The sequence below is a fragment of the Rhipicephalus microplus genome, chromosome 1, assembly GCF_043290135.1.
Source record: "Rhipicephalus microplus isolate Deutch F79 chromosome 1, USDA_Rmic, whole genome shotgun sequence".
Lineage (NCBI taxonomy): Eukaryota > Metazoa > Arthropoda > Arachnida > Ixodida > Ixodidae > Rhipicephalus > Rhipicephalus microplus.
In genome coordinates, this window is record NC_134700.1 from 301,388,161 (window position 1) to 301,414,757 (window position 26,597).

At 46.2% G+C, this 26,597-nt stretch overlaps 1 protein-coding gene across 11 annotated transcripts in view; it reads left to right on the forward strand.

Annotated features, from left to right (window-relative positions):
* LOC119165999 (high affinity cAMP-specific and IBMX-insensitive 3',5'-cyclic phosphodiesterase 8B) overlaps window positions 1-26,597 on the forward strand; it is a 404,448-nt gene that overhangs the window by 130,838 nt on the left and 247,013 nt on the right. For all 11 annotated transcript variants that reach the window (XR_012884029.1, XR_012884034.1, XR_012884037.1 and 8 more), the window contains 3 exons: window positions 6,884-6,943; window positions 7,753-7,810; window positions 16,427-16,594. Coding sequence is in view for 8 of the 11 variants with exons in the window: in XM_075865592.1 (XP_075721707.1) it covers window positions 6,884-6,943; window positions 7,753-7,810; window positions 16,427-16,594 (286 nt within the window). In the remaining 3 variants the exon portion in view is untranslated. The remainder of the gene's footprint in view (window positions 1-6,883; window positions 6,944-7,752; window positions 7,811-16,426; window positions 16,595-26,597) is intronic.

The following is a 26,597-nucleotide window of genomic DNA, read 5'->3' on the forward strand; positions in this document are numbered from 1 at the left end:
CAGCATACTGGAGAGATGGAAACGACAGAAGCATAACAGAACGTTAAAACACCGACTGGCTACGCTACAGACACAAATAACTGCGCACGCCGAGGAGTTGTGTCGTTCCAACTGGGGTCAGGTGTGCAACAGCATAGCTGGCAACCTCTCTACCAAGTACGCATGGCACCTCCTACGGCACCTTATCGACCCTACACGTACTCACGCACAACGTCACAACATCACATTACACGCCTACTTCACAACTCCACGCTTTCCCCTGACACCCTTCTGGACCAACTACGCACAACACACACGGCACCCGGCACCTCTTCCCCTCTCCCGCCCGACACGGGAGCCCCGAATGAAGCCCTGGACAACGACATATCGGAGCAAGAGGTCCGTATGGCCCTCCAGAACATCCGAACAAGCTCTGCACCGGGGAAAGACGGGATAACTAACTCCATGCTCCGTAATCTAGATGATTAGTCGATTGCACAGATTACAGATTGCTTTAATAAATGCTGGAAGGAAGGCACCTTGCCGCAATCCTGGCGCCATGCCAAGATTGTATTCATCCCTAAACCTAACAAGCCCTTTACCATATCAAACCTCCGCCCCATTTCACTCACATCGTGTCTCGGGAAGCTTCTCGAGCACGTTGCTTTAAACAGACTGACTCAACACATGCACGACCACAACCTATACCCGCACAGCATGGTGGGCTTCCGCCCGTGTCTCTCCGCCCAAGATGCCATGCTTCAACTGACGCACGGCATTCTTGATCCTCTCATCCCCGCTCATACTAAAGCCGTCTTGGCCCTGGACTTAACCAAGGCCTTTGATCGAGTAGAACACCGAACGATCATGGCGGCTCTCTCCCCCCTCAATGTGGGCGTTCGTATGTACGCCTACATACAAGCCTTCCTATCAGGACGCACGGTCGAGGTTCATATGGGCCCCCATGCGTCCCCTCCATATACCCTCAGTGGTGTAGGCACTCTGCAAGGTTCGGTCCTTTCCCCTTTTCTCTTCAATGCCACACTCATTCCCTTAGCCCGCGCTCTTCACAATATCCCTCACCTTCACCACACCCTCTATGCAGACGACATCACACTGTGGACCACCCACGGTAGTGATGGCGACATAGAGGAAACCTTACAAACCGCCGCAAACATTACACAACAACACGCACAAAGCATTGGTCTCTCCTGTTCCCCGGAAAAATCTGAGCTGCTTCTCATACGCCCTTCACCACGTGCTCTTCCCACTGCCCCCATCACCGTTACTCTGGACGGGCGCCCTATCCCAGAGGTCGACACAATCCGAATCTTGGGCCTTCACATCCAAAATAACGGCCGTAACACTTTCACTATCCGGAAACTCAAGCGGGTGACGGATGCGCTCTCGCACCTCGTCCGCAGAGTTTCTGGAAAACACTATGGCATGAAGGAACGCGATTTGTGTCGTCTCATTCATGCCTTCATACTGAGCCGCTTCCTTTATACAATCCCGTATCTCCGACTTCGACAAGAAGAAATAGCACACAGATAATAGTTAAACTTCTCTTAAGAAACACCCACGTTACCTACCATTCGGCCCGCCGCAAGGCCCGTGCAAAAGCTCTCCACAAATGCTACGGTTCTGAAGAGGACGCCGTATGGGTGGATGCAGCTTGCACGGGCGACGACGCGGCAGTTGCAGTCGTTGATCGCACACTCCAACCCATTGCAACTCTCCACCTTCCTCCTGCATCCACCTCGGAATCCTCGGAAGAAGCGGCGATCGCGCTTGCTCTTCCGAGGGCTCTTCCAGGGAGCGCATGCATTCGTTCAACGAGATGACCCAGTCATATCGCGCCGAACGCCAGCTATACCCACCACCCCACCGATCCCTCAAAAATTTTCACCAAATATTATGGCGTCGCCTTCAGACCCGCACCCTTCCCTCCCCCTATTTTCTTTCCCGCATTTACCCGGGAGCGTACGCCCCGTCCTGTGCTCAATGCACTCACCCCCACGCTACCCTTACCCACATTCTCATGGAATGCCCGGCGGACCCTCCCCCGCGGGGCCCGGAGCCACTGACCACATGGGAGGAATGGGAGACCTTGCTGCGCTCGACGGACCCGGCCAAGCAGAAGATCGCCACTGACCCGGCCGCCCACGTCATGGAACTGCATGAACTCATGAACGCATAGCGCAGTGGGGTCGTGCGGGGACCCTGGGACGTAAGTGCCCAAATACCTTGGTGTAATAAAGTTTTACCACCTCCTCCTTGCCGTCTTGCGTTGTTGCGTCGGCTGTCTCTTCTCCAGTTGCCTGCACCGTGGCGTCGGGTCCCACGGCGTTGCTGCCAGGGGCCAACTTCTCAGCCTCTTCGGTGCCCATTAGATTATCTTGGGCGTCGTCTGCTGGCAGCACGGTCTTCGTAACTCTGGCATAACTCCAGACGCAATCTTGACTTTCATGTCCAAACTCTCGGCATACACCACAGCGGGGAGTCTGGCAGTCTCGTCGTATATCTCCTTGCATGTGACACCTTAGGCAAAGCGGTGCCCGACCCGTGGCCACAAGAAGGACGGTGCCCCCTCCAATCTTCAAAAGGTGCGGCAGGTCTTCTAGCACCACGCCTTCCTTCAGTTTCAGTCGCACCACCCTCGTCGTCGATATCGCGTGTTCAAAGCCCGCGACGGTCCAGTTGTCGTTGGAAACCTCCAAAACTTCACCAAACTCAGCTAACGCTTGTCGAATGCTCTCATTTGAGACCGCAAAGTCAACCCAGTGGATTTTTACGGTTACATCATGTTGGATAGGGTCGATGATAGCACAGAAGCCACCCTTGACTCGGAGTCCACCTGTTTTGAGTAATACATCTTTGTCATCCTTGCTTCGCATCTTCACCAGCCAGATGTGATTCATCTGGAAGGCTCCAATGCCAGTGATCGCCTTGATGAGTCCCACTTCTTCCAACGGGGCCCGAAAGTCTTCCAACCGGTATGGTCTTTTTTCGAAATCACCGTGCAGAAACACACACTCTTCCATACTGTCACCCGACGGCAATGTAGGCAACAAAAACCGGTAATCCGATGGTGCAGAAGGGAACCTAACACCGCGGCCAGCAGCGGCCGCCGAAGCACCTCGCAGGGAGCGAGCCATCACACGTCCGTCTCACACCGAAGCCGAAAGTGGAGTCCTCACGTAGACGTGTTTACTCACATCCTACTACGAAAGCGCCCAAGTTTATATAGCAATGAATTTCGACTGACCATGGTGGCACAAGTAACAAGTAAGTTTTGGTAACATTTTTTTTTTGCGTTTTGTGGCCTTACCCCAACATGCGCACACATTAATATGTTTTATGTGATGCTTAGACAAATGGAAGTTTATTAACGGTTGCACAATGATGAACTGAATAATTACTAGAGCTTGTCAAGTTTTCGCGAAAACGATTACCCCAAGCTATGCATATAATGCCGATGGCATTCCGAATGCTGCGCCATCTCTCAACTACTGCCACAGTTATTTTTTTTTTCATGAAGCCTCCGAGATCGCAAACGCTTGCCGCACGCTTGCCATTTCGGATGTCACGTCTTTTTTTATTCTTCCACTTGTTACTCGGAGAAAGCGCAGCATGCAGGCCATACTTAGGGAGCCTACATCTGCGCGCGGGAGCACGTACAAGCTTCCTGTTTTACTTATTTATTTATTTATTTATTCATTCATTCACGTTACCTTACAGGTTCCCGTAGGGACATTGAGTAAGGGGGGCGAGAAAAGAAAACACAAAACATAACAGAAGCAACAGAGTACAAAACATTACAGTGTGGTAATATAACATTACTTACAGGGGAAGGGCATGTAAAAACAATATAGTTACAATGGCGGTGTCTAATAGACAGGTACTCAAATAACTGGCAGGTACTCCTAGCCATACTTTGTCTCCGTCATGGCAAGTGTTCTGTGGTCGCGTCGACCTCGTTTAGTTGTTTCAGGTTAACGTTTGCTTATATTCCTTTTACGTGCTTACCACAAGTGTGACTGTTAGCGTTGGATACAGTACACCGCTAGCCCTTCAATGACAGTGTTTTTGATGCGGTAACGCCAGTCTTAGCAGCGTATACGTACGTTACAACGCGGGTCTTGCGAGAGAAATAAGAGATGACCTCGCACCCGACGGTATTCTTTCGGGAGCGATGGGAGTGTCTCTTGGTGTCGTGGAAGCTTGATTACTTGTGTGGAGGAACTAGCGCTGCAGTGCGCAAATTTACTATAACGTTATAGCATGCTGTGCCTACACACTTTGCTGCTTCAGATGCCTCTTGCGATTCGCCTCGCGTGTCAACTTGCAGTCATTGTGCGTGCCACAATTGTGTTGTTAGCACTGTGGCTGTGGTGGTTACTACTATGGATTTGGAATACTCATTTCACAAAGGTGGGTGATTGTTAGTACTTACCAGCTGTGCACAGCTGTTACTAGAAGTGCATTTTGTGTTGACTTTCTCACGACAAAGGAGAATCGTAGACGAGAAAGGCATACTGCACGCGTGCATATATTCCGTCCGACCTCTCAGTGCTGGCATGGGCAATTCAAAACGCATGTGATTGAGAATTTCGTTTAACTGACAGAAGTCATTGGTTTACTTTTCACAAAAGTGTAGTTATGATGATGTTTGAAACATTTCTGATGGTTGTAACCTAGGCTGGCAAATGTATTCTCGGTGAAACTTTGCAGCCTGTTTCCCTTTGTGCTTTACACCTGCCGTGGTAGCATCGTCTTATTGGGTGTCGTGTGACTATGCTGCAGGACACAGGTTCGACTTCCGGCCACGGCGACGTATTCGAATGGGGGGGATGCAAAGAAAACCCATATGGCGGCAGCGGCTCGTATAACCCCATCAATTGTATGTGATCATGCTTTCACGCATGGACTGTGCAGTGGTATCAGGTTTCCTAGAATGTTGAAAAATTAAGTTTGATGCTTTTTTATGCGCCTCGTTGAATTCGTGAGTGCTGTCGGTGCCATGTGAAACTAAATATGCGTATGCTTACCAAGTATGTCAACACTGAAAAATCCATTATTTGTGTACAGTCTAAGGTAATCGATAAAGCAAGACTGCTTGGGAAGCAGAGCTCCTTGTATTCGTGACAAATTGGTAGTATGAAACAACACGAGACACACACTGAAGTTAGCAGAGCATCGTGCGAGTGCCTGACGAAAAAAAAAAAAGGCTTTTACTGTACACCAATAAAACATAAAAAACGTCACTCCTGCATTGCTTGCATCAATCTTAAGTAAAAGTAATTGCTCGCGACTGGCCGTAGCCAGCTGGGCTCGGCGTGCGCATGCGCGCGGGCAAAACCCCGTGATTGAGGAGAAACTTGAACACTGAAAGAGAAACGTTGCTCCTTTGGTCCTTGACGGGAGAGGGCGCGACGGGTAAAGCGCCAGAAAGAAAGAAAGTCGCTGCGCTGAAGAAGAAACAGAGCCCGTTTTTTCATTCTCGCTCCCCTTTTTTTAGAGTGCACACAGTATAACCTTCCTGGCTGATGTCATCGGCACATTGTACATTAAACGTTTTTAACTAAGTTAAAAATGTTCAAGCAGAACTACGTAATGCAAGATCAGGAAAGGGTAAAACGCTAGTCCCTTTATTCATTGTATTTCTCACCGTAGAAAAAAATATTGCCGAATAGTTCAACGTTGATGTGCACTTTCCGCATAAATTAGCTCAATAGCCTGTGTGCCAGAATCTACAGGTTGTCCTCAAGATTGAATATGTCGTCGAGCAGAACGTGCTCCGTCACGAACCGCATACTGTTTGTTCCTTGCAAACCCAAACTATGTGCTTTATTTCATTTCGTTCGCTGGGGTTTGTGTGCAGCAAACGAGGCACTGGCTCAACATTCACCCGCGTGAGCACAATAGCTCCTTAGAGGGTGCGCCATTCTCCCGTCTGTCTTCCTGCGGTTGCACCCCAGATTTCTGCCACACGACCACCTCTTATCGACGCACGGATTCTTGCAAGAGAGAGATAGCTAGGCTTCTTTCGTATAGATACACTAGAGCGAACTCTGGCGCTGATGTATATGGAAGCTGCAATGCATTACGCTTTAGCGAGCATGGGAATGATGGGTAGTACATGGATTTGTCCAGTCTTCGCGCTTTCGGCTCCGTTTGGCTTCGCCTGGCCTAGAGCTGCATTCTCCTGCGATGACAATCAGGAAATGTTCAGCAGCTACACTCCACCACCATAACTTCTTAGGCCCACCAAATTAAATTGCGTCATGAATAACAAAAATGTTTGGTCGAAAGAAAATAAAAGCACTGCAATAAATGAAGCCACTAGTGTGTTCGAAGCCTACAAGGCAAATTCATGTACTACCCATCATTATCTGTGATTCCTATGGTCGCTGAACTATCGCAGCGCCGGAGTTCCCTCAAGTTATTTTAGAAAACTATACGGATCGCACTATTTCGTTGCGGGCTTGCTTGGAGAAGCCGTAATGATATTACAAGTTACTTGAAAGACATGACGCAAGCTTAAAAGCGAGAGGAATGAAGAGGAGACAGAAAGAGCGCCATTCTTCTCACTTTTAAGCTCGTACCACGTCTTTCGAGTAGCGATGCACCAATTGGTCCTACATAGCTTGATGCTACAAGTGTAGTATTTTTGTCACGTGCATGAGTTGCATATTTTATTCTTCCCTCTGTTTCGCTTGAATAAAGCAATCACTTGCAAGTCGCTCGTGCTCTCAAGTCTCTCTGTGTGCTTTTCTTTAGCGCTGTTTCATTATGAATATGTGCCAAGAAAACCCTTTTCATACAATAATTTTGTGACATTTGGTCGAATATTCTGTTGAAATTTTATCTTTCCGATGTGTTCTTCCTGATTATTCAACAGGACTATGCGAGGCAACAGAGGCAGCCAGTTCTCGTGCATCGTGGCTGTCGTTAAGAAAGCGTGAGTGAAGCAATTGCACTTCGTGACTGTAGCAAAAATACAATACATGCTGATGTTCATTCGCGGTGCGCTCTAAGGAGCACCAGCAAGAACTACCCGGAGGGTTCCTCATTACAGAAGGCATTAATCTCGGTCAATCTGTTTAGCCCCCTCGTCCTGTCCAAAAGCTTTGAGCACCTTTGAGACCTCACTGTGTCCTTCGCCAACAAACTGCGATGTAATGGGATAATGGAACAAATTTTGGCGATGTGCCACGCCATTATGGTGTCATCACATTACTTACATCACCCGTGTTAACGCCGAAGATCGATTTTCATGCCTGACGAGGTGTCTAATAATGATAGTATCTCGGGTTCTACATCGCAAAGCCAGGATATGGTTATTAGAGATGCCGTAGTGAAGAGTTCCGGAAGTTTAGATGATATGGTGTTCTTTAACGTGCTCTGACATCGCACAGTACAAGGGCCATTTCGCCTCGATAGAAATGCGACTGGAATGGAACCCGCGACCTTTGGGTCAGTAGCCGAGCACCGTAAAGCCGCTGTTCCACCGAGGCGGACGCTTTCGCCTTAATAAATGCGACGCGGAGAACGAGCTCTGCGATATAGCGTAGCTTGTACGCTTGTTGTTAAATCCGTACAATGCTTCACTACTTTTGACCCGACGAAACAAAGACTTCCTACATCATGCTGCCTGTCATTACGTTATCTCCACCAAATGCACTTATAAGTCGCTGTTTTGTGCTTGTTCATTCCTTGAGTCGACTATTTTAGTAAATGATATTGACCAACTGTCCTTATACTTTGCAGGCTGGTCGACAAGGAAGAAGCAGCCATCGTATCACTGCTCAAGTACGGCTTCAGCAGGGTAATTCAAAAGGACTTGTTTTTGGGCAAGTTAGTGATTACTTAATGCAGATGACCGAGGCGCAAAAAACATTTTGTGAAACGAGGAGATGACGCACGCACTACTAAATGTTTTTACTTCATCTCATGTGAACGTTGCTGAAGTTTTTAGATCTGTCGATGATTTTTTTAGCTGTTATTGACAGTAGATGCCCTTTTCCTTTCCCTGTGATGGTTGAGCAGACTTTAGATGTTTCTAGAGGAAACCACTAAGGGGCTCACGTTCACTAATCAACTTCTGAAAGATAGCTCTTTGCAGTTTTTGGACCTTAATCTGACGATTTTGGGTGGTCACGTATGCTGTGCGTACCTCCCACGTAGTAAGAAAGAATTGTTACTTTACAACTCAGCGCATTTTTTTCATTTCATTTTATTGAGGTTGTTATGATGACATTTCATAAAATGCACAACACTGGTTAGACCCATAGCCATAGGCTAGTAGGGTGTCTAACGGGAGAAAGTATACAAGCAGAATACAATTTGCATAAAAAATCACAGCATAAAAAACGAATTTTTCAAGAAAACGAGCAAAAATACAAGATATTATTAGGATTCAAGGTGACGTAAATGCTTGAGAGAACGTACAGAAATGTGTATAGAACACATTGTTGCACTTTGTTCATAAATAATCAAATAAGCAAGTACAGACAAAACATCAAACTATATGTAAGGTTTAGTACATGGTCACTACTATTGTTGTACATGTTGCAAAATTTTTTGAGTGCCCTCGAGAAAGCTATAGAATCTTTAATCTGAAGTGGTATGTTACTCCACACTTTAGCTCTTACGAACTGTAGTAAGCGTTCACCATACACGTTTTAGTAGGTGGAAGAATAAAATTCCGCAATGTCATGCATCTAGTGACGCGGGACGAGAAAGAAAAGATAGATACATCGAAAGGTACACTGTGTGCAATAACATTACTGATGGTGACTGCTGTTTTATGCTTCCGTAAGTAATCAAAAGGTAGAATATCAAACTTGTGAAACAAAGACGCACTATTTATTTATTTATTTATTATACCTCAAAAACCCCAGGGAGGGGTGTTACATGAGGGGTGGGCAGTACAGGGTTTCTTCAATGTGCGCTTTGAAAAGAATGGGGCTGGAGTGGCGCACGACGTGGGACGGAAGGTCATTCCAATCCTTCGCTGTCTGAACGAAGAATGACCGAAGGTGAGCAGTTGTACGGGCATGCGCAGGGTAAACTGGGTTGTTGTGGTTAGTGCGGGAAGATATGCGATGCGCGGGCATGATAACAGATGCGTGGGACAGTGAGTGAAAAAATTTATGAAAAAGAGCTAATCTAGCGACTTTGCGTCGCAGTTCAAGGCTGGGAAGATGGGCTTTAATCTTTAAGTTAGTAACGCTTGTGTGGCGCGAGTAATCGGAATATATAAACCTAGCTGCTCTATTTTGGACAGATTCTAATGTTTTGGATAGATTAGGTTGGTGGGGATCCCAGACGGCGCAAGCGTATTCAAGCTTCGGACGGACTAGTGTTTGATATGCTAAAAGTTTAACAGAAGGGGGAGCAAGTCGTAAATTTCTTCTTAGGTAACCAAGGACTTTGTTTGCTTCGTTAGAAATGTTTGTTATGTGGGAGGACCAAGTAAGATCTGGCGTAATGTTTATACCTAAATATTTGTAGGAATTCACCAGGGATATTTCGCAACCAGAAAAAAAGTATGAAGTAGCCGGGTGAGATTTCCTGCGATGAAAAGAGATGACGGAGGTTTTCCTAATGTTCAAAGTCATGAGCCACTTTTTGCACCAGGTTTCTATAGTTATTAGATCATTTTGAAGGATCTGGGAGTCATTAGGGCAGTTAATAGGACGATAAATCACGCAATTGTCAGCGAATAGACGGATTTGGGACGATATATTGCTAGGTAGGTCGTTAACATAAATTAAAAATAGAAGGGGACCGAGCACCGTACCCTGAGGTACACCTGAAAGGACAGGACGCGTGTTAGATGATGTCTGGTTGGAGTAAACGAACTGTTCCCGGTTTGACAAAAAATTTCGTATCCATTCTAGAACTGCTGGGTCAATGTTTAAGCGGGAAAGTTTTAAAAAAAGGCGTTTATGGGGTACTTTATCGAAAGCTTTTTCAAAATCTAGGAAAAGGGCATCTACAGGAACATTCTGATCTATACTTGAGCTGATGTCGTTAATAAAGAGCGCTAATTGTGTGTCACAGGAGAGGCCTTTCTGAAATCTGTGCTGACTGGGATGAAAAAAGTTTACAGAAATCAGGAATTTGACTGTTTGAGAATAAATTATGTGTTCCATTATTTTACAGCACACGCATGTTAGTGATATGGGCCGGTAGTTTGAAGGTGAGGATGACGGACCTTTTTTGGGTATCGGAATGACCTTGCCAACCTTCCAGTCCCGTGGCACCACTCCAGATGACAGTGATTGCTGGAAGATGTGCGACAATATGACAGCACAGAGATGTTTGGTATTTTTTAAAACTTTAGAATTTATACAATCAATACCAGCTGAAGACGTCACTTTTAAGGAATCAATGACTTGTATGATACCATTTGGTTCAAAAATGACACTGGGCATAGCAGGGCAATCATGGGACGGCACACATGGAGATACATCGGGAACACATGAAAATGCATCGTCAGGTTCATCAGTAAACACTGAGCAAAACGTGGAGTTTAGTGTTTCGGCGACCTTGAACTCCGGGATGGGAATATTATCTTTATCTAGTAAAGAAATGGGTTTAGCATGGGTTGGGTTGATAGTGTTCCAGGTTCATTATATGCCGCATAATCTATTATTCTAAGCGCACGCTTTTTTAGTATGCGGATATGATAAAGGTAAGTTTTAAAGGTTCATCCCCATGAGTCTAAGCAGTATGATAGATGACTATGAACAAACGAAAAATAAAGGACTCTGAAAATATTTCTGCTAAAATAATTTCTAGCAGCCAGTAGCATACTACAGCCAGATGCTAGCTTAGTACAAACAGAAATAATTTGTTTTTTCAATGCAATCGCCTGTCGAACACTACACCGAGATATTTAAATTCTTTCACATGCTCAAGTTGGCAGTTGTTCATTGTAAGTCGAAATGACTCACAGTTCACATTTCGGTAACGGGAGTGAAAAATGGTGTATTTAATTTTCTTTGCATTGAGTGTTAATTTGTTCACTGCAAACCGCTTACAAATTAGCTCTACATTATAAATCGGCTATGTTATTGGCGGTAACTATTAAAGCTGTGTCGTCAGGTACATTAACAACTCGGCCGATTTGAGAATGCATGGCAAATCATTTACGTATAGTGAGAATAACAGTGGCCCCAGGGCCGACCCCTGAGGTACCCCTGTCTTTATATTTTATAATGACGACGCAAGATCTTGCATGTTGACCATTTGATGACGTCCGTCAATGTAGTTAGAAAAGAGGCTAAAAACTTTGCCACGGAATCCATAGTGTTTTAATTTCATAAGCAGAATATTATGATCGACGGTATTGAATGCCTTTCTTAAATAAATGAAGACAACTGCCACAGGAAGGTTGTTCTGCAGTGCTGTGTTAATCTTTTGTGATAACGATAACACAGCTGTTGATGTGGAATGGTGTGATCTAAATCCACGCTGCTCCGGGCAAAAAGCATTATATTTTTGTAAGAATAGGCGCATTCGTTTTCCAAGAATCTTTTTGAATATGGTGTTTATAATGCTTGACACAGATATGGGCCGATAGCTTGAAGGATGAGAGTGATCGCCGTCTTTATATACCGGCACAACCTAGGTGTTTTTTTAAACAAGATGAGTACATCGACGTACGCAAGCAATGGTTAAATATGTGACACAAGATGGAACTCAAAATATCAATGTTATCTTTCACTAAGCGAGCAGTAATACCATCTATTCCACTGGCTTTGTAAGTGCTTAAATTGGCAACAGTGTCATGAATTTCATCCTCACTGATGTAGTAAAGAGCAAACGTATTTGATAAGGAGGTTGAAAACATTTCATTTCTCAACGAGGGAATTTCGCGGCTACCGTTGAGCTGATTTCAGTACAGATTAAATTAAATTTATTAAGTATACGCGAAACAACTACATCAGATGATACACGCTGTGTTGGTTCTTTACCGACAACTTCTCTTACAATTTGCCACGTTTTCTTTGAATCGCCTTGTGCTTGGAAAATGAGTCGAGAATAATAGACTTTTTTTGTTGCCTCATAAGATTCACGGTTTGGCTTCCTAACAGTTTGAATTGACCTAAATATTATGTATTTTCTTTGTGCTGTCTCCACTTGTGGTACCAGAAGTCTTTCTTCTTCAGCAATGCAAGGATCTCTGTTGTCATTCAAGGAGTCAGAGGGGTGTTATATGAGCATGCGGACACGTTTGAACGACTGCATTCAATGACATGGCGAAGGACTTTTGTTAGGTTCTCTACTTCAATGTTGGCGTCATCGTCATACAATGTTTCGAATTCGATGGAGAGAATGTGATTCCGTAATAAGCTGTAATTGATTTTGCTTGTATTGCTGGAAAATTGTGCATTCTTGTTTGGAGTTTTCTTTATGAAAACAAAGGTAGAAAGGTGATATGCTGTTGGTTCATTTTAAACACCAGGATTCACTTTCGATGATACGTTAGTTAAGATGTGATCAATCGTTGTTGCCGACGTACTGGTTACTCTCGTAGGGGTATGTATGAGAATACGAAAGTTGAATGAACTAACCAATTGTCTGTAATGAGTGTAACTAGTGTTTTCGGTGTCTATGTTTATATCCCCAACGATTCAATGCATTCAATGGCATGGCGAAGGCACGACTCGGTTCTGGTACTTAGTTGAAAGACATAAAAGAATTCCTTCCATCCTATCGAGGAAATGCGCTGCATTAGAATTTGGTGGACGGCAAACCACGCCAATTATACCAAAACAGTGGAGTCTGATAAAAAGTGCTTCTAAATCAGGAGAACTGTGGTTCAGGAAGGATGTAACTGTATATGCGCAGCCTTTTTTTTTTTTTTACAAAAAGCACCACTTCACCACCACGTGAACATGAATCTCGCTGATGTGATATGGTTTCGTATCCGGGAATGTTGACATTCTCTCCTTTTCTCAACCATGGTTCTGTAGTTGCTAGCACATCGAAGTGGTTTGTATGTTTATATAAGAAAGAAAGAAGCAAAATTAGGTCGTTTTTTATACTTCGGATATTGGAGTAGAATATGTTAGCGCATGTCTTATATATGAGCTGATCTACTTGAGCAATCGTGACAGCCATTTCTGTGAAAATTTTTGTGGCAGGTGATCAAGAAGAGACGCCACACTAGTTCAGCGAGATCATCCTCGCATGTAACGTGAACTACCTTCGAGTTCTCAAACTTCCTAGCAAGGATTTTCCCTTCGGGAACCCCGACGAATCTCCAGTTCTTATCTTTCTTTCTCTGTATAACCTTACCTAATAGAACCCTATTTTCAAGACACAGATGTTCGTTCACGAACACAGGTTGATTTGTACTGAAACCAAGGGTTGACGTGTTAAGCCTGTTCTTTCTTGCTGACTTTACTATTAGATCACGTTTGAAGCGAGACAAGAACTTAACGACAATATTTGGAACATTGTTTGCCTTCGTCGGCACTCTGTGAACAACATCGAAATCTTTGGCGCTGACCTCAACACGTAGACAGTCGGCAATTGTTTCCACAATCTCCACTAGGTTTTCCTTCTCAACATAGGGAATGCCTTTCAGTTCAATGTTGTTCCGTCTCGAGCATTGCTGTAGATCTATCAGCTGTCTTCTTGTATCTCTTAATTCTTTTTTTTTAATTTCTATGTTTTCTTTCTGACACTCGATGCTTCGAGTTCTCGCCTCATGCAATTTCTCACGCAGCGACTTTATTTCTGTCTTTATTTCGTCAAAGCTGTCACTAGCGAAGCTTACAGATGCCCTGATGGATATAAATTCTGCCTTGATAGCATTGTACAATGAATCAATAGTGTCACGCCTGTTTTGATAGCAGAGAGAACGTCAAGAAGCTTCGTGTTCATCTTCTGCATTGCCTTTCCTATTTCCTTTACAGTGCTTGGTGGTTTTTCACCTAAGGCACTGGCGAAATCTGACAGGGCATCCATTTTTCTTTTTATTTGGCTCACACTTTGTTCACAAATAGCAACAACAAAATGATAGGTTCATAAAACGAGTGCAAGTTCAGGGCGGATCGGTAGCCGTGAGTGCATAGGATTCGTGCTAAGTTACACAAATGATCAGAATCCTGACTGCGATGTGTAGAATACACGGTTAGTCAGCCCAACCATCGTCGGCTGCCCGATCCGCTCTGAATCTATGTGAAGCGTGGATTAAAAAACTGTAAAGCGTGGAATCGCTCTACTTTGCTTGAAGTCGTCTTTACGCAGATCATGTGAGACTGTTATGCAGGCTAGTTTTTTTTTTCTTCAGCTTTAAAGGCTTTCCAAGGCCGGCTACCCTCAGTCTGTTGTTGGTTCCGGGGTCAAATCTCTGCCACAGGAGTTGAAAGACGGTGCTGCCAATGCAAATGCGTGCCCAAATGAGCGGATGGTGCCTTATGTATGTTGTGTGAGCCATAATCTCAGGAAGGTGGCCACCCGTTACGGCGTTCGTCATTTCTTCAGCTCCCAACAAGCTGGCTCAATTGTGCCCACGTATCACATGCGATGAGCAAAGGGGCTGCCAGAAGCAGCGCTCAAAACTTTTTAGGGGCTGCGCTCAAGGAGTGGTGTATGGGACAGCCCTAAGCTGCGGCAAGTTCTATATCGGTCAGACGGAACGTTGCATCAATGACAGACTGAGGGAGCATGCCAATAGTTTTGGCGCATTCTTTGACGCACTATAAAGCCTGTGGATGTGTGCCATGGTTTGAGCAAACGGTGATTTTTGGTGGGAGTAACAAACAAAAAGCTAGAGCGCTCTTGGAAGCTTTTCATATAAAAAAGAAAGGGCCCAATCGTATCAGTGATACATTCATAATGTTCTATTTCACAGAAATGTGGTTTCGAGATAACTTATTGCCTTGACAATGGCACTGTACGACGTTTTTTGGCTGTGTACGCATGCGCCGAATGGTGTTCTTTTTTTCCCGTGACTTTCTTGGCCTGTTATTAAACAGTTGGCGCTGTTCTTTCTTCCCTTCTGCTCCTCCCGTTTCACGAAATGTTTTTTTTTTTTTTGCGCCTCAGTCATCTGCAACAAGCGAACACGTTTTAGAGTAACTTCCGATATTTCAATCTGCCGAACATTGATGTTGCTGCGTGTGCGCAAGCAAGCATTGCATACCGCTGCATTGTTAGAGGATAAAATACATAACCTATCGCACACACAAAAATGAAAATTTGAAAGTGGGCGTGTAATGTGTATTTTAAGCGACTTTGTCCTTGTCCTAGTGAGCGACGATTCAGATGAATATAACTTTCAATTCCGGCATATATTTAGAGAATAAATTACATCTACATATAAATGAAAGAACGCTTTCATTTCCCTTCCGACATAACCTGCACAAGAGGAATCTTAACAACGCAGAGGTGTTTCCACATACGCACGTCAGCAAGTTCGTTTTCTTTAACGTTTAAGCTTTAAAAAATGTGCTATAATTATTGTTCCCAAACCACGTTATCGTATAAGGCACGCCACGGTGGAGGACTCCGGAAGTAAAACGTGTGGTGCTTTAATGCGCACCCAAATATAATGTACATCAAATCCATTGAAAATGCTCTGGACGGATCGCACCCGCGGCCTTCGGATAATTAAGCAGCCGAGCACCAGAACCGCTGTGCTGAACCACCAAGGAAAAGTCGGAAAACAATTTTTCGCGGTTCTCCAGTGCTCCGGTTTCGATGAAGCTGAAAACGGCTCGTGTGCTGTGCGACGTGGAAGAATACCGGACGCTCGCAATTTCCGGAGCCCTCACAGCGTGCCTCACATTAACGAAATCGAATCGGTACAAAATCGCGCTGTTCGTTTCATTCTAGATAATTATCACCGCACTGCTAATGCTACATTATTGGAGAGTATGCTTCCATTACTCTCTATTTGCAGAAAGGAATCATGCATTTTGATAAAACCCACAATGCTTTCCTTTGGATTCACCCAGCTCTTATTATTCAGCTCGCCGTGATCACGTGCATAAGGTCAACGCATAGAGTTAATGTACTGGGTCAACGTACCTCGTCCCACATATTCACACTCATTTTTCCCAAGACTTGAACAGATTGGAATAATCTACCTGCACGATCACTATTCATCAACGACTCAACTAGTTTTAAGAATGCACTAATAAGCTTTCAATCGTCAATTGTACTAACGAGCGCAAGTACTATCGGCCGTTTAGTGTATTCTGTGTTGTTTGAGTTGACTTGTATTTAACAAAGTGTACTGATATAATATTTACATTGTATTTATCCTCACGGTAATGTGTTTACCTAATACTGTATTTATTTTGCTGTTCAAATATATCTCTGCCCCTCCGCTGAGGGTTTCACAGATAAATATGACACGTATATTATTCCACAACATGGTGACACGCTGTAGCGTCATGATTCCTTGTGGCTGCAGTGGCTCACTGAAACGTGCTCGCATGGCGTTTGCCTCAACGAGATGATCCAGATCGAGCACAACGACCTGGCCAACCTGCGGAAGCTCGAGGCGTCCGAGGCGCTCTTCTCGGCACTGCACTTCACCCGAGATGGCGTCATCGTCACCGGACCTTCGCACGATGTACAGGTGGGCGTGCCTTTTATTCCTTGTGCGCACCTAAAGGACCCAACGATGACACAAAAGTGGGAAAGAGTTCGCAGGGATGTGTCTGGTGGTAAACGCCAGCCTAGAACGGTGGGCTCAGAGCACCGCGTGTGTCACCTTAGCCACCGGTACCACATATCAGTGGAGTGGGTGGCAACCGGGCCCCCCCCCCCCTCCCCTCCAAAAAAAAAAAAAATTCTGCCCCTGCCACATAAGGGAAACCGGCGCCAATCGTTCCAATTTGTGCCAACGGGAAATTATGGTGCCATATTGTTCCAAAAGAATATTTTTTTGTCTAATTTGCACCACTGTGGCACCTTGGAACCGAAAGCAATGTTGACAGGATTCATCGTGGGGGTATATTGCGTAATGGTCGCCACTTCTACATTTGCGCTTCTTCAACGCACAGAATCGGTCGATCAATTATGCCGATTTAAGCGTGATTGGGCGGTGCCTTTTCCGGAACGAAGAAAAGCGATGTGGTGACTACCGAAAAGTGCGCCAGATTGCCGACAAAAAGCGATACGCGTCTGGCGGAGCGCCCCTCTAAGCCTAATGCACGCTTTTAATAGCCGGAGACTACACGGGAGCACCGAGGCGCCTATCGTAGTCGCCTCAAAAATTATGTGGGACCGTGTTCAGCGTCCACAGATTTGAAGAAACGGAAGCAGCTCGCTGTTGCGGACTTGAGCGTTGTGGATCGCGCGGAACGAGACAACAAGTGTAGCACTCGCTTTCATGATGAGACAGCACAAACGCACCTGCGTCCGCTGCCATAGCTGCTAGAGCATCCTTTGCAGAAAGCTCGCATCATCACGTTAACGTAATAGGATTCTCGACGCATCTGTGCACGGTCTGAAGCTTAGTGGGCGCAAGCGACTCGGCACAGTGTGTGTGCAAAGTAAGCGCAGCACTGCACGCAACTAGCCAGTAGATTCTATGCTCCCAGCGACCATATAACATGTCTCAAAAAGAAAAAAAAATAGTGTCAGTTTTTGTTACGTAGCAGATCGCTATACACAATTATCGCGGACAGCCCGTTATGTCCGTTTCGTCGCTATGACAGTCGTTGCGTTGGCTGCGTGTTCCGAACTCCGCAATAGTTTTTATTTATTTATTTATTTATTTAAGGAATACTGCAGACAGTTTTTCACCATCCTAGCAGGAGAGGGTTACATAAGGTTCCTAACACAGAGGTCAAAACTAGAAGAAATCGGAGCGTGCACGCAGTCGGAAGGCAGTGAATTCCAGTCTTCAATGGTTCTTACAAAAAAGGAGTACTTGAATGTGTTATTTTTAGGAGCATATGGTTTTACAGTTTTTGAATGATTTAACCTTGCTGAGCGCTGAGGAGGTGGCAGAATGTACAATTCTTTATTTAAACCAGATTCATTGTTGTATAGTTTATAAAAGAAGACTAACCTTGCAATTCTTCGCCTACATTCAAGTGGTTCCAGCTCACATTTATTTAACATTTATGAAACGTAGGAGAGGCGCCTAAAGTCTGAAAAAATGAACCGTGCGCTTAGCCGCTGAATCCTTTCCACTTTATCTATGTCTTTCTTTAAATATGGGTCCCACGCAAGGGATGCGTATTCTAGCACTGGTCGAACTAGGGTTTTATAGGCTGCAAGTTTAACTTTCCAATCACATGACCTCAGCTTCCTTCTTAAAAAGCATAGCTTCTTGTAGGTCTTGGCGCAAACGGTGTTGATGTGAGCGTCCCAACTAAGTTTCGTATTAATGGTCAATCCCAAATATTTTACGGAATGAACAAATTCGATACTTTGGTTACGGACATGGTATTTATGTTTAAGAGGAGTTTTCTTGTGTGTTACTGTAAGAGCGAAAGTTTTTGAGTAGTTAACAACCATCTGCCACCTCTCACACCAGTCAGCAATTTTGCACAAGTTGTCGTTAAGCAATGATTGATGCAAGGGGCTACTGACAGTTGTATAAATAACACAGTCGTCTGCAAACATTTTCACAGTCACTCCCGCGTCAATATCATCGCAAATATCATTCACATAGATCAAGAACAAGAGTGGTCCCAAGACCGACCCCTGGGGCACTCCTGATAATACATCAAGGTTTTGTGATTGGTAGCCGCTAATTTCTACAAACTGCGTTCTGTTTTTCAGATACGCAAAAATCCAGTCCACGAGGCGGGGAGCAATTCCTACACGCTGCATTTTTCGTATCAGTAAAGAGTGCGGTACCCTATCAAAGGCTTTTGATAGGTCCAAAAATATTGCATCTATTTGTTTTCTGTCATTGATAGCATAAGCGAAGTCGTGTATGACTGATACGAGCTGGGTCGTCGTTGATAACTTTTTTCTAAACCCGTGCTGGAAGCTGCCTAATATGTTTTTTGATTCCAAGAACGAAGTTATCTGGCTGGAGAGGATGTGCTCAAGTAGTTTACAGCAACTACTGATTAATGATATTGGCCTGTAGTTCGAAGCGAGCAGTTTGCTTCCATCCTTGTGTACTGGGACAATTTTTCCACACAACCAATCAGAAGGTAAGCATCCGTCATCCAAAGATTTGTTGAACAAAATATATAAGTAATGTGAAATAATGTCCGCATAACGCTTCAAAAAGGCATTAGGGATACCGTCAGGGCCAGAAGACTTCTTGGTATCAAGTTTTAGTAGAAGAAGGCGAATACCATTTACATTTAAATCTATATCCGGCATTACGTTGGGCGAGGAGATGGTTCCGTCGGATTATTGGTTAAACTCTGTTGACTGAACACATTGTGGAATGTTCTGTTTAGCTCATTAGCAATTGCGTAAGGATCAGTAACTGTGCAGCCGTCAACGCGAAGCTGTTCAACAGATCCTTTGTTTCCGGACAAGTATCCCCAAAACTTTTTCGGAGCGTTTTCCATGAAGTTAACAAGTGTCGTTCCAAAAAAGCAATCTCGAGCGGTCCGTATTTTGTGCTTCAGTGTTACTGAGAGGCAAGATATGGCCTGGTTATCTTTACGCGCTGCTTTACGTTTTCTTGATAATGTTCTTTTCAATTGTATTATATCACGTGTTATCCAGGGGTTGCACCGTTTCTTTTTCTGAAATTTTGGTACGAATTTATCAAGACACGATGCAGTAACGTTTTTAAACGTATTCCACAGACTTAATACGTCTCCTCCTGCCTCAAAGTCACCGAAGCACAAACCAAGTTTATCTATAATAGCTTCGTCATTTGCAGCAGAAAAATTAGACATTCTTGCTCGCAGAATTCTTTTTGTCAGGGCAGAAATTCGCGGTAAGTAAAACCAGCTTGTGATCAGAGATTCAATCATAAACACTGGCCTTAGTGTCATCTGAAAAGTTTCCAACAAATAGAAGATCTAGTACACTTTCAGTGCCTCGAGCAACTCTGGTAGCGTCTTTAACAAGTTGAACGAGATTAAAGTTCAGCATCAATTCAAGCAACAAGTTACAGTTTGCTACGTCTGTTGAACCTGGGTGAAGAGTGTTGCAATCAATTGATGGTAGGTTGAAGTCCCCCGCTAATATGACTTTTTGATTAGGCTTGCACTTCTGCTGCATGTAAGACTGAATGTTTTCCAAAAACGACTCTGGCGAAGAAGGGGGCCGGTAGACTACACCTACGAGAGCCGAGAGCCCACGAAAATCAATTTGACACCATACACTTTCATTGTCGATTATTTCGTCCATAGTTATGCAAGTGATTTCCTGTTTAACCACCAAAGCAACGCCTCCTCTGCAGCCTAGAGCTCGATCACGTCTAACCATTTTATGAGTTGGAGGAACTATTTCAGAATCTAGAATGTCCGGAGTTAGCCAGGTCTCTGTAATTCCTATGATTTGGGGATCATAGGTAAATATGATTTCTTCAAGCTCGTGAACTTTATTGACAATGCTCCTAGAATTAAGGAGAACAACTCGCAATTGTTTGTGATCGGGTCATTCGTCGCGGTTACGTTGCGGGCGGATACATTTCAGGCAATTCTTATGCTCATCCCATTCGTATATATCATCGTCCACTCTCAGCTTATCGTAATCGAGTGATACTTTGCGACCTTGCGCCCTAAAATCATTGAAATGAGACCAGAGTTTGCTGCGCTTTGCTATAGTGGCCTTGCAGAAGTCATGGTTTACCGAGATTTTTGTTCCTTTCAGTTTGTGACAGTCTTTTAACACTTTAAGCTTCTCGTTGTAGTCAAAAAAATTCATTATTACCGGTCGCACTTTATCGTGGCATTTTTTCCCAACCCTATGTACTCTTTCCACAGAGTTAACAACCACTCCGAGTTTATCCCCTATCAGTTCCTCGATTATCTTCTTTCTTAATTCTGTAGCATTTTCACGATCCGGTTCAGGAAAACCAAAAATAAGATTGCGGCGTCTGCTTCTATCTTCTAAATCATCCCAGACGCTTTTGGTGTAGTTGAAGATTAACTTTCAACGCTGTAACTTCAGTCTGCAGTGCCTTGATCTCTACTTTCTGTTCTTTTATTGCTACCATAACATCGTCTAATCGGGCATTAACCGTAGATTCTAGCTTATCGTGAGCAGTAGCTAAATTTTCGATTTTTGTTTTGAATTCTTCCTGGGAAGCAAGCATAGTATTCATCATTTTTATGAGATCGTCTTTATTAGGCCCGGGATTCTGCTCAACATCCCCCGCAAGAAGAATCAAAATGACCGTCCATGCGTCCACAAAAAGACATGCACAAGTCGCCGGGCACGGCAGAACCACAATTCTTCTACAATCGCTACGAAAGCTGGTATAAAAGTGTTTGCCACCAACCTGGGCGAAAAATACAGAAGGGTATAGCGATGTTGCCATTGCGGTCCCGCCGTGCCCTCTGAAGAAGTCGTTGATGCGGTTGTTTTTATATGCTTGAGCAGGGGGCGTTGTTTCCACGAAGTTGGATTCCGGTGACGTCATGTGCTGCGTCCACGGGATTGGCCAGTCGGAGTTCACTGTTAGTAGATCCAGGCTGCTGTTGTCATTCTTCGGTGTGAATGACACGTGCTGAGCAAGGGCGCACAGCGTAACCTGGGCGAAAAATACAGAAGGGTATAGCGATGTTGCCATTGCGGTCCCGCCGTGCCCTCTGAAGAAGTCGTTGATGCGGTTGTTTTTATATGCTTGAGCAGGGGGCGTTGTTTCCACGAAGTTGGATTCTGGTGATGTCATGTGCTACGTCCACGGGATTGGCCAGTCGGAGTTCACTGTTAGTAGATCCAGGCTGCTGTTGTCATTCTTCGGTGTGAATGACACGTGCTGAGCAAGGGCGCACAGCGTAACCTGGGCGAAAAATACAGAAGGGTATAGCGATGTTGCCATTGCGGTCCCGCCGTGCCCTCTGAAGAAGTCGTTGATGCGGTTGTTTTTATATGCTTGAGCAGGGGGCGTTGTTTCCACGAAGTTGGATTCTGGTGATGTCATGTGCTACGTCCACGGGATTGGCCAGTCGGAGTTCACTGCTAGTAGATCCAGGCTGCTGTTGTCATTCTTCGGTGTGAATGACACGTGCTGAGCAAGGGCGCACAGCGTAACCCGGGCGAAAAATACAGAAGGGTATAGCGATGTTGCCATTGCGGTCCCGCCGTGCCCTCTGAAGAAGTCGTTGATGCGGTTGTTTTTATATGCTTGAGCAGGGGGCGTTGTTTCCACGAAGTTGGATTCTGGTGATGTCATGTGCTACGTCCACGGGATTGGCCAGTCGGAGTTCACTGTTAGTAGATCCAGGCTGCTGTTGTCATTCTTCGGTGTGAATGACACGTGCTGAGCAAGGGCGCACAGCGTAACCTGGGCGAAAAATACAGAAGGGTATAGCGATGTTGCCATTGCGGTCCCGCCGTGCCCTCTGAAGAAGTCTTTGATGCGGTTGTTTTTATATGCTTGAGCAGGGGGCGTTGTTTCCACGAAGTTGGATTCTGGTGATGTCATGTGCTACGTCCACGGGATTGGCCAGTCGGAGTTCACTGTTAGTAGATCCAGGCTGCTGTTGTCATTCTTCGGTGTGAATGACACGTGCTGAGCAAGGGCGCACAGCGTAACCTGGGCGAAAAATACAGAAGGGTATAGCGATGTTGCCATTGCGGTCCCGCCGTGCCCTCTGAAGAAGTCGTTGATGCGGTTGTTTTTATATGCTTGAGCAGGGGGCGTTGTTTCCACGAAGTTGGATTCTGGTGATGTCATGTGCTACGTCCACGGGATTGGCCAGTCGGAGTTCACTGTTAGTAGATCCAGGCTGCTGTTGTCATTCTTCGGTGTGAATGACACGTGCTGAGCAAGGGCGCACAGCGTAACCCGGGCGAAAAATACAGAAGGGTATAGCGATGTTGCCATTGCGGTCCCGACGTGCCCTCTGAAGAAGTCGTTGATGCGGTTGTTTTTATATGCTTGAGCAGGGGGCGTTGTTTCCACGAAGTTGGATTCTGGTGATGTCATGTGCTACGTCCACGGGATTGGCCAGTCGGAGTTCACTGTTAGTAGATCCAGGCTGCTGTTGTCATTCTTCGGTGTGAATGACACGTGCTGAGCAAGGGCGCACAGCGTAACCCGGGCGAAAAATACAGAAGGGTATAGCGATGTTGCCATTGCGGTCCCGCCGTGCCCTCTGAAGAAGTCGTTGATGCGGTTGTTTTTATATGCTTGAGCAGGGGGCGTTGTTTCCACGAAGTTGGATTCTGGTGATGTCATGTGCTACGTCCACGGGATTGGCCAGTCGGAGTTCACTGTTAGTAGATCCAGGCTGCTGTTGTCATTCTTCGGTGTGAATGACACGTGCTGAGCAAGGGCGCACAGCGTAACCCGGGCGAAAAATACAGAAGGGTATAGCGATGTTGCCATTGCGGTCCCGCCGTGCCCTCTGAAGAAGTCGTTGATGCGGTTGTTTTTATATGCTTGAGCAGGGGGCGTTGTTTCCACGAAGTTGGATTCTGGTGATGTCATGTGCTACGTCCACGGGATTGGCCAGTCGGAGTTCACTGTTAGTAGATCCAGGCTGCTGTTGTCATTCTTCGGTGTGAATGACACGTGCTGAGCAAGGGCGCACAGCGTAACCTGGGCGAAAAATACAGAAGGGTATAGCGATGTTGCCATTGCGGTCCCGCCGTGCCCTCTGAAGAAGTCGTTGATGCGGTTGTTTTTATATGCTTGAGCAGGGGGCGTTGTTTCCACGAAGTTGGATTCTGGTGATGTCATGTGCTACGTCCACGGGATTGGCCAGTCGGAGTTCACTGTTAGTAGATCCAGGCTGCTGTTGTCATTCTTCGGTGTGAATGACACGTGCTGAGCAAGGGCGCACAGCGTAACCTGGGCGAAAAATACAGAAGGGTATAGCGATGTTGCCATTGCGGTCCCGCCGTGCCCTCTGAAGAAGTCGTTGATGCGGTTGTTTTTATATGCTTGAGCAGGGGGCGTTGTTTCCACGAAGTTGGATTCTGGTGATGTCATGTGCTACGTCCACGGGATTGGCCAGTCGGAGTTCACTGTTAGTAGATCCAGGCTGCTGTTGTCATTCTTCGGTGTGAATGACACGTGCTGAGCAAGGGCGCACAGCGTAACCCGGGCGAAAAATACAGAAGGGTATAGCGATGTTGCCATTGCGGTCCCGCCGTGCCCTCTGAAGAAGTCGTTGATGCGGTTGTTTTTATATGCTTGAGCAGGGGGCGTTGTTTCCACGAAGTTGGATTCTGGTGACGTCATGTGCTGCGTCCACGGGATTGGCCAGTCGGAGTTCACTGTTAGTAGATCCAGGCTGCTGTTGTCATTCTTCGGTGTGAATGACACGTGCTGAGCAAGGGCGCACAGCGTAACCTGGGCGAAAAATACAGAAGGGTATAGCGATGTTGCCATTGCGGTCCCGCCGTGCCCTCTGAAGAAGTCGTTGATGCGGTTGTTTTTATATGCTTGAGCAGGGGGCGTTGTTTCCACGAAGTTGGATTCTGGTGATGTCATGTGCTACGTCCACGGGATTGGCCAGTCGGAGTTCACTGTTAGTAGATCCAGGCTGCTGTTGTCATTCTTCGGTGTGAATGACACGTGCTGAGCAAGGGCGCACAGCGTAACCCGGGCGAAAAATACAGAAGGGTATAGCGATGTTGCCATTGCGGTCCCGCCGTGCCCTGTTTAGTGATGCTCTGTGGTATCGCTATTGCGTGCCGTTGGTCAGTTGTTCAAGAATGCCAATAATTTTTGAACATTGGCGAAAAGAAAGCAGTGGTTTCGTGATGGGCACTTTACCCAATATTTGCTATGGCACTGGCCTCATTCCTTGTTTAGCGATGTCCGCGCATGTAATGAAATGCCAAGTGGTACTCGCGTAGCATGAGGGGGGGGGGGGAGGCCGCAAAGTCAGCCTCATGCATTGACATATACGGAGCGGGGGCGATGGGGCCATCGTTTTGCCGTGGCGATCCTCGGCCCACCGCCCTGCTAAGAGGAATCCTGCGCGCGTTTATATACTTCATAGTTAACGCACGTTCGGTGTGTACTTAGCCACGTTCCCGGCACGTTCTCGGCTTGTATACGTATTGTGAGCGCTGACTATGTACTTCATCTTCATCTGTATGACCAAACCATTGTAGTGATCATCATCGTATGTCACGCGGGCTGTCTCGCTGGCTCGTGCGTCTGGATTAAAAAGATAACCTGGTTGCTGCCGTACCGGACGTGGTCTCATAAGTGGTGGAGCGTGCTTTGGTTCCCACGTCCTCCTGCTCTACCCGTCACCCCTGGAGCTCCGGTCTGGTCGACGGTTGTGCCCTCAAGCAACAGCTATGGCAGAACCCAACGCGTCCGCTGCTGCAACCGCTCCTTCTCAGCCACTTAGGCTTCACTACACCGTGAGTAGCTCTCATCGAGACCCTCCGGTATTTTCCGGCCTTCGCAACGAAGACGTCGAAGAATAGCTGGACAGTTATGATCGAACCAGCGTTTGTAATTATTGGGACGAGGCACACAAACTGCGCTACGTTCCTTTTTACCTCGATGGCGTCGCTAAAACTTGGTATTACAACCACGAGAGCGACTTCCCCAATCGGTCGGCCTTCACGGGGCATCTCCGTCAGGTATTTGGCACGTCTGCAGGATGTTCTGTAGTAGTGAAACAGAAGCTCGCAACCCGCATCCAAGGGGGACGACGAATCGTATACGTCCTACATTGAAGATATTCTGGCTCTCTGTCGCCGAGCACAAAATGACATGACGGAGGCCGATCGCATCCGACATCTACTGAAAGGTATCAACTCTGTGGCCTTCAATGCTCTCGTGATCCAGAATCCGACTACCGTCCGGGACGTCATCACTACATGCCAACGCCTTGACGCGCTTCATTCCATGCGCCTTCCACACGCCTCCAGCGACGCTCGCTTTACCAAAGAGCATGAATTGCGGGCCCTTATCCGCACAATTGTCAGAGAAGAACTTCACGGCCTTATTCCAGGCAACCCTACCGTTGCGTCTGTCCACACACATCCTCCCAACCTGCGAGAGATAATCAAGGACGAACTGGCATCAATGACAAGCGCTGCACATGCCCGTCTCCTGCGCGCTTCCCAGTGCCTTCGTACGCAGAAGTTGCATCGCGGGCCCCTGCACCAGTTCCAACCGTGCCTGCGGACGTCGGATGTGACCATGTGGCTGCGATGACAACGCAAGCGCCAAGGCCACGCCACTATTCTACATGGCGTCCTCCGCCCCCCATCTGCTTCTACTGTGGCATAAGGGGTCATATATCCGTTTCTGCCGCCGCCGTCAGCAGGATGAATGACGTGGTTACTCCGCTTACGAGAGAGACTATGCCCCGAGACCCGATGAATACGATCCCGCACCGTATCCATCCACCTCCCGTCAGTCGCCCTCTCCTCCACGGTCTCATGCTGGTCCTCATCCTTCTCGTTCATCTCGCCGCCGTTCTCCGTCACTGTTTCGGCGTACGTCGTTACCCCTGCGTCCCGCTCCGATCTCTCTGGACTCGGAAAACTAGAAGGTGCAG